At 53.1% G+C, this 8918-nt stretch overlaps 1 protein-coding gene across 3 annotated transcripts in view; it reads left to right on the forward strand.

Annotated features, from left to right (window-relative positions):
- The window catches only part of FAM107A (family with sequence similarity 107 member A), a 51619-nt gene extending 47681 nt beyond the window's left edge, over nucleotides 1–3938 (forward strand). For all 3 annotated transcript variants that reach the window (XM_034997873.1, XM_034997874.1, XM_034997875.1), the window contains 2 exons: nucleotides 681–837; nucleotides 1357–3938. In XM_034997873.1, coding sequence (XP_034853764.1) covers nucleotides 681–837; nucleotides 1357–1464 — 265 coding nt within the window. In that variant the 3' untranslated portion in view covers nucleotides 1465–3938. The remainder of the gene's footprint in view (nucleotides 1–680; nucleotides 838–1356) is intronic.
- Nucleotides 3939–8918: the final 4980 nt, after the last annotated feature.

The following is an 8918-nucleotide window of genomic DNA, read 5'->3' on the forward strand; positions in this document are numbered from 1 at the left end:
ACCACCGTAGAAAAGACAAAAGCCTAAAGACAAATCAGGGAAACATTTGCAATATAAAACCCACAAAAAATATGTACATATCACTTAAAAATCCATATGGAACAAAAAATGAACAAAGATAGGTATAGTCAGTTCATAAAAGAAGAAATGCAAATGACTGGTGCACATCTCAAAGGCTATTGTTCCACGTAACTAAGAGAACACACACATGAAAACCAGATCTTATTTCTTGCCTACCAGATTCTCAAATATAAAAAGACTGGATGGTGATGGCGGGGAGAAATAGATGCTCTTGTACACTGATACAGAGTATAAGTTGGAGAACCTTTCCTAAGGGGCAGATGGAAATATGTATCCAAAATCTTTTAAAAGAGCCTGACCCAGCAATCCCACCTCTAGAAACTTATCCTGGGCACATAACCAGAAATGACATAAAATCTGGTCTCTGCCATCAGACAGCCTGAGTACAAAGCCTCCTCACTCAGCCCCTTCGCAGCTGTGACTTGGGCTGGTGTCTTAAGTCCTAGGAGCCTCCGTATAAGGGGTCAGGAATGGGACCCCTTCCCGGGGCTGCCAGGGGGCTGTACAACACAAGGGCATAGGTTGGTGTCACTACAGGGTGCGGCCCTGAGGCTGGGGTGGGGGGAAGTTGGGGTCTCCTGACGGCTCCCCCCACCCAGGGGCCTGGGCGTGGACAGCAAGCCGGAGCTGCAGCGTGTCCTGGAGCACCGCAGGCGGAACCAGCTCATCAAGAAGAAGAAGGAAGAGCTAGAGGCCAAGCGGCTGCAGTGCCCCTTTGAGCAGGAGTTGCTGAGACGGCAGCAGAGGCTGAACCAGGTGGGTGGGAGCGCCCAGCCCTGGCCCCAGCCTCCTCCGGGACTGTCTCCCGGCCCCGGGGCAGGAGCCTGCGTGTGGCCGCGGCTGGCAAGAGGGAGGAGATGACGCAAAACGAGGACTCAACCAGCAGTCCACCACCGGCCCAAGTCCTCACACTGCCACTCCCTCTGCTGTGTGACTTTGAGCCAGTGGCCTCCCCTCTCTGAGCCTCAGTTCCCTTATCAGCCCAATCTATCGCATGCTGATCCTGATTTCATTCTCACTACCACCCCACGAGCCAGGTGGCTTTCCCATTTTAGAGACGAGGAACCTGAGGCCCAGCCGAAGCTAGCGATTTGCACCAGGCTTCACAGGGAAAACTTAGTCTCATGCTCTGTCACCCCAGCTACCAGGCTGGTGGCAAAGCTGATCCCCAGTTCTGTTTCCCCAGGGAGGATCCCTGGTGCAAATACTGTGGTTTGGGGAATAGGAATTCCACCCCCCAACCCACTTTACACCTCTGCTTCTTCTCTCCATTAGCTGGAAAAACCACCAGAAAAGGAAGAGGACCATGCCCCCGAATTTATCAAAGTCAGGGAAAACCTGCGGAGAATCGCCACGCTAACCAGTGAAGAGAGAGCACTGTAGAGCAGGGTCGTTGAAGCCCCAGCCTGAGCAGCCCACCCCTGGCCCCCATGCCCTCCTCCAGCCCTTCTGCATCTGGCAGCCCTGGGCCCCCAGCCTGGGGACATCTGTGATGTTCATGCTTGCTCTTGTGAAAATGTCCCAGAGGGCCTGGGCCCTCCTTCCCACCCACCAAGAAGCTGGGAGGCCCCTAAGCTCCCAGGCTTTTCCCTCTGAGCACTCACCGAAGCTGCTGCCGAGAAAACGTTCCCAAGGTACCTCTCCCTGAAGGAGCTTCTGAGCTCTGCTGAGATTTTTCTGGCAGAATTGGGAAGGCGAGAAAGGCCCCTCTTTGGCCTGACCAGCCCTCCCTTTTGCCCAGGCCCCACGGGGCCCAGCTCCCTGCTCTCAGAAAACTTCCCCGACTGTGGTTTTCCCGGCGGCCAAGTGTGGGGCAGCTAAGCAGAGCATCTCTGAACACCTGCTCTGAAAGCCAGCGGAGGGGACTGTGGTTCAAGTGCCGCTCGGGAGGAAGGGCGGGGCAGCTCACGAGGCAGCCTCAGGGCTCACATCCTGCCAGGCTGCAAGAGTACTAACAAGGACAGCTTCTTGGAGTTTGCCCGCTTCCCCCACACCCACGCTTTTGCTTGCTCCTCTCCACAGCCTCCCTGTCTGGGCCTGGCAACCACATCTAATGAGGACCGTGGCCTTCCTGCTCCCAGAAGTCCAGAACAGTGCTTCTCAAACTTGATTGTGCCTACGAATCACTGGGGATCTTGTTAGAGGACCACTTCTGATTCAGTAGATCTGGGGTGGGGGCTGAGATTCTGCATTTCTAACCAGCTCCTGGGCTGCTGGTCTGAGGACCACACTGTAAGCAGCCAGGGACAGTAAATACTGGAAACATCATCCCCGAAGCCGCCTCTGCCCCCCAACTGCCATGAACCTCTGCCCTGGGGGTTCCCCACCCTGCCTCTGCGGCCCCAAGGGCTCTCCATTATCCACCCCATTCCAGGGCCCCCAGGCCTGGGAAGACATTTGCCCAGCAAATTATGTCGGTTATGTAATTGCCATTGTCACTGGAGAGGTATATCGTTGCCAACCTGCATTTTCTTACCCCACCGTTCTGATGCACTTCTGGCCAAAAATATATATATATATTTTACCTTCTCCTGAAACCTATGGAGAACAAATATACAGTGATTTCCGGTGGGCTTCTGGAAATACTAACAGTGGTCTGAAGACCCCACCGCTACCCTGATAGACAGGCTCCTTTGAGTCCCCATTTCCAGCCCCTGCACCCACTCCCTGCTTGGTTTCCACCACCTGAGCCAGCTCCAGTGAATTCACTCATTCTTCCTCAAAAATCCCTCCCCACATGCGACTACATGTTTCAACCTTTTGCCTCTAGCCCATTGTTAAAGATTTAGAGAATAAACCAGGCTGGTTTCTTCTCCCTGCCCCCACCCCGTGAAGACTAAAATCCCTGCCTCTGGTTTTGCAAACCCATCATTTAAGGTGATAGGGAAGTTCTAGAAAAGCATCTCCTTACACTGCCCCCCCACCCCCACCAAAACTGCCAGAAAAAGCTACTGCTGGGATGCTATTTTATTCTTGGACTAAAAGTGGGATGTTCAGGAGGAAAGGGGTCATCCTGGTCTTAACTCCTAACTAAGTGGTTTGAGGATGACCAAAGACGTGCCCTTTTCCGGGGTGGGGTGCCTGCCAGTGTAAATAGACATACTGTCTGCGTGTGCGCATGTGTGTGTGCACAAGCATGCGCGTGTGTGTGTGTAAATCAGGCTCTAAAAGGCTCTTGAACGTGTCTTGGTGAGAATGTGGTAATGCTATTTTAGATGTCTGCCAGGTGAGCGCAATCCTAAAGCCCAGTCCCCAAATAAAGACCACCATTTCCCCCAAAGAAGTCTCCCCCCTCAGTCTACATGTTGTTCCGACGTACAAAAAGAAGCAAGACAGAGCATCCAGGATGGAGGAGGCCCCTCAGAGAGGATGGCTGAGATTGCACTCAGTGGTCCCCAGAGCTGCTCCATGGAGGCGGCAAGCCATGGAGATGACACTCCACATCGTCCGGTGGAGCTGTGGCAGCCACCCGCGTGCACTCCCCTTCTCTCTAGCTGCCTCCCACTGTGGAGGCTGTAAATCCCAATTCCCACGGTTCCAGCCTCCTTTGCAGCTTGGTGGGGGGGAATGTGACCAGGTATGGCCAGTGAAATTTAAGAGGAAGTCTACAGGGGCTTCTGGGAAAGTTTATGCTTTTCTGATGAAAGAGGCAGATGTGGGTAACACCTCCCTGCCCCTCCATTCTTCCTGCCTTGATGGAGGATGTGATGCCTGGAGCCACAACAATTATCTTGCTAACATGAGGAAAAGGCCAAGAGAATCTCAGAGCACTGTCCCTGTCATCATTTGACCAAGCCCAATGCCAGTAGCCATCATCCAGAATTCTTGTAAATAAAAAGAAAACCCTCTTTGTTTAAGCCACTGTTGGTCAGTCTCTGTTACTTGCAGCCAGAGTATTCCTGACACAGAAGGCCAGCCCCAATGCCTAGAATTACCAGCAGACTGTACTGAACATCCAGATTCCTCTTTCCCATTAGAAACCAATTGGAGGGGCACCCTGGTGGCTCAGTCGGTTAAGCATCATCTGACTTTTGATTTCAGCTCAGGTCATGATCTCAGGGTCATGGGATCGAGCCCCACATTGAGCTCTACACTCAGTGGGGAGTCTGCTTGAGGATTCTCTCTCCCTCTGCCCCTCCCCTACCCCTTGCACACTCGCACTCACACACACTCCCTCTCGCAAATAAATAAATAAATCTTAAAAATAATTAATTAGTTAGTTAAAAAAAAGGGTGGGGGAAGGAAGAAAGAAAGAAACCATTTGGATTCGGATCCCCGGCAGCAATGCCTAAGATCTGTTTTTCTGCATCTTCTCCACATAGCCCACGCACCAGTCTGAGAACTGGTGTTTGGGCATCCTTAATTCACACATCATTCAGTACGGATGTGCTGAGGGCCTGCTCCGTGCCAGGAAGCATGCCGTGTGCTGACGGCACAGTGGGAAACAAAACGTCTTGATGATTGCCGAGGCCGCCTCCTCCGTGGTCTCCCTGCTTCTGCCCTGCCCCCTACAGCCTATTCTCAAGAGAGCAGCCAAAATGAGCCTGTGAACATCGAAGGCAGGTCTTGCCACTCCTCTGCCCAGAGCCCTCCCTTGCCCCCCCCTCCCCATAGCGGCCTTCCCACCACCCCGAGGGCCCCGCCTGTCCCGCTCCCTCTTCATCTCTGGCCTTCTACCTCCTGCCCACCTCCTCACTCACACAGCTCTGGCCGCTGGCCTGGCCTCCTCACGCCCCACGTCCCACAAGGTGCCTTTTCATCTTCTTCCCTCAGAGAAGCATACAGGCCTCTCCCCCCACATTCTCCAGGTGTTTTTCCTATGCTCTTTCTAAATGAGGCCCTCCGTGGTCAACCCATCTGAATCCCAGCATCTCCTACACATTTCCTATCCCTTGCTTCTCTGTCTCACCATTTGCCACCATCAAACACGTATCTTACTTGTCTACCTTGTGTGTCTCCCTTAGCGATAATGTCCACTCCATGAGGGCAGAGATGTCTGTCTGTCTCGTTTCCTGCTGAATCCCAACTGGCCATCCTCCCTGCTCCTTCCCTGCCAGCAGGTGGCCTGGCCTGGGCGAACCTCTGGCAGACTGGGACCCAGGCACAAGAATCCAGCTTTGAGAAAAGGCAGTGGCCAGATAGTGCATGGGACTCCAGGCACAGAGCAGGTGCTCAATTCATGTTTGTTGAATGAACGAATAAGTGAGAAAGCCCTTCTCCGGCTGCAGCACCCCCAATCTCCCCCAAGGTTCGGCCCCTCCCACCACCATCGCCTACCTACCTCCTTCCTCCACAATTTCCCCTGGGGCCCAGAGATATCAGTCTGGTCCAGAAGCTTTCCTCCGGCCTCTTGGGCTATTGTCAGTACACCTGGGCCCGACCAGACCGGCATTTGTGCCTACAAGACCAACATTGAAACTGTGTGGCTCCTCAGTGTCACCCTGTGCGCATCCAGGGAGTTAGAACATCCCTGAGGGCAGAGGTCGGGTCATCGCCGAGTCCTGGGGACCCTGCAGAACGAAAGGAGCCCTGACATCAGACTCTGCCCTACATGGGGAACCAAGAGCAGCAAGCCCATTCTCACTGAGCCCCCCCTGCCCCTCACACCTGCCAGACCACAAGTCCTAGTCTGGATTTGGGGAGAACCCTCTTCAATGGCAGATGGGCCCTAAATACGCACCTGGGAGACAGACAGAAGACCTCAGGAGGCGAAGGGACCCTCCCTCCCTGATTCTGCATATGTAGCCCAGGGGAGCCCTCAGAACCCAGGAGCTTTTGTGGGGCAGCCTCATCCCACTAGGGATGGTACAAATGCCAAGCTCCGTGAGGGCAGGGACCCCGGCTGATTCTGCTTCCCTTTGCCAAGGCCAACCCAGGTGTTCCAAAAGTTGTGAGTGGGTGTCAGTTATGATCACTGCTTTTATGGAAGTCCACCAGCATCACCACCCATGATAACTCGATGTCGTTCTCACTATTTTGCAGACTAACCAATGTTTAGGTAAATTAAAAGACTTGCCTGAAGTCACAAAACAATGCTTGGGGAAGGACGAGATTCCCACAGAGCCGTCCGTCTGCAAAGCGCACATTTTCTCCACGACAGCGAGTCCTTGCTCCTAGGAAGGGTTCAGGAGGGCCCTGTGCCATTCTGACCCTTTGTCATGAGATTAGATGACCTATTTAACCTTCTCATTGTCTGTCTGAACTTGAGGGATCTGGCCTCCACCCATAAAAATAGACTCCAGCCAATACAGCCTGATGGGAGTTCTGGGGTGAGGAACGTTATGCACCTGCCCCCCCAAACTAGCCATCAAAGTGGGATTCCTGCCCCTTGCAGGACTGGACCTTTAGCCGAGCAGTAACCTAAACCATCTGGTGTTTTACTGCCCCCACCCCCAGACCTGTCAACCCCCAGCCACCCGGCTCCCACCAGGGCCCTGCCTCATAAATGCCCTTTTTGCTGGGCCTCACAAGAACAGAATCCATACCTCCCCATGGCCACTTGCCCTCATCTCAGCCACCAGACGATTATCTGAGTTGATGATGGGCAGGCGCTCACCTAGAGAGGACACTGAGTGCCCATCTACTTCTCAGAAAGGACTCCTAGAGAGATGAGCAGGATTTCCCAGTGAAGGACCCTAACAACTCCTCTGGGCTGCCTAGCAATAGCTAAGTGAGCTGGAGCTCCCCCTTCCTAGGGAGGGGCTTCACATGGGACCAGGACACTTAAGCTCACCCCTTTGGGAGCCTGACTTAAGATGTGCATCCCCCACTGCAAGGCTTACTTTAGGCTTACCCCATAAAGATAGTTAATCCTGTGCCCAGACCTGTATTCAAGCCCCAGCTCTGACAATCACTACTTGTTTTGTGTTTTTTTTTAAGATTTTATTTATTTATCCAACAGAGAGAGACACAGCAAGAGAGGGAACACAGGCAGGGGGAGAGGGTGAGGGAGAAGCAGGCTGCCCACTGAGCAGGGAGCCCGACGCGGGGCTCGATCCCAGGACCCTGGGATCATGACCTGAGCCAAAGGCAGACGCTTAATGACTGAGCCACCCAGGCGCCCCGACAATAACTACTTGTCAGAAGCCTGGAAAACTTGCTGGACCACATTTTCCACATCTGTGACCAGGTAATGGTATCTATACTTTAATATTTGGCATCTGCTCCAGGGACTGGGCTATTCATACTTCCCATGAATTCTCTCATTGAATCCCCCAGGACTGGCGTTACCTCCATTTTATGGGTGAAGAATCCAAAGTTTAGAGAGGCCAAGCCACTTCCCGAAGGCACACAATCAGCAGGTGGTGGGAGCGAGATGCAAACCCACGTCTGCCTGACTGGAGCCAGCACATTTGTCCTCACAGCATTTGCTGGTGGAGGCTGCAGGGATTGTTTTGCAAAGCACCCACATTCGGAGTTTTCCCATCTGTCGCCAGAAACATCCTGCAAGCTTGCAGAGGCCCTGTGGCCTTCCTCCTTCCTTCTTCCCCGACAGCAGGTGGCCCAGCCCTCACCAATCTGCCAGACTGGGCCCCAGGGACAAGAATCGAGGCCCATCTCACTCACCACTTTAAGAAAAGACAGTGGCCAGTGGGATACCAGGGTTCACATGCCTGCCCTTGGCCCAAGACATTCCGGGAAGGAGCAAGAAGGAGAGAAATACGCATTGAGCATCTACTGTATACCTGTCAGGTCCTACCATGTGAGAAACCAGACACAAAATGCCTGGCCCTGGGGCTTGGCTCATTTCAAAGGATGGAATTTCCTTCTTTCTCTCTCTCTCTCTCTCTCTCTCTCTCTCTCTCTCTCTCTCTCTCTCTCCCCCACTCTCCCTTTTAAGGAGATCCTGACAGGTGGCCCAGCATGACTATGAGGAGTCCAGGCTACAAAGTCAGACTTCAGATTGGGAGGCGGGGTGGCGGGGGTCCAGCTCTGCCACTTGCCAGGTAGGTATCCTCCGACAAATTATTTAACATCTCTGAGTTTCTCGTCTGTTAACTGAGGGTTCCAATAGTGCCAGCCTCATGGGTAGCTGAGAGGACAGTGTTTTTTGTTGTTGTTGTTTTATTTTTTTTTAAAGATTTTACTTATTTATTTGACAGAGAGAGAGAGGGAACACAAGCAGGGGGAGTGGAGGAGGGAGAAGCAGGCTTCCCGCCGAACAGGGAGCCCGATGCGGGGCTCAATCCCAGGACGCTGGGATCATGACCCGAGCCGAAGGCAGACGCCCAACAACTGAGCCACTCAGGCGCCCTGAGGACAGTGTTAACGAACATAAAATATCTGGCAGGGTGCCTGGCTGGCTTAGTCAGAAGAGCATGTGACTCTTGATCTCGGGGTCATGAGTTCGAGCCCCACGTTGGGTGCAGAGATTACTTAAATAATTAAATTTTTTTTTATTTTTTAAAGAGATTTAAGGCATGATGCTACCATGGGGACATGGGGGGGAGGTGTGAGGCCCCTTAGTGAGCAGATACCCATCATCACAGATGGGGAGACCAAGACCTAGGGGAAGGGGGCACCTGCCCAGAGTCACCACATCTCAGAAGTCCTGCCAAAACAAGTGCTCTGGCTCTCTTGACTTCTTTCCCAACATTGTACACATGGGGAAAGAGCAAGAAAACCAGGTTCAAATTCCAGCTTTGCATCATACGTATTGTGTGAACACCTCTCTGGGCTTGTTTCCTCTTCTGCAAAATGAGGAGGGGCATCCTACTTTCCGGTGTTGTTATGCAGGGGAGGTGAGGGGACCTATAAACATCCCTGCCCCCCACTCACAGAGACCTGGTTCCACGCTGGGTCCCACCCCGAGCAGGGCCCAATGCCCTACGGGTGCT

This window comes from Mirounga leonina, unplaced genomic scaffold (genome assembly GCF_011800145.1).
Source record: "Mirounga leonina isolate KUSES-001 unplaced genomic scaffold, KU_Mleo_1.0 Mir_94, whole genome shotgun sequence".
Classification (NCBI taxonomy): domain Eukaryota; kingdom Metazoa; phylum Chordata; class Mammalia; order Carnivora; family Phocidae; genus Mirounga; species Mirounga leonina.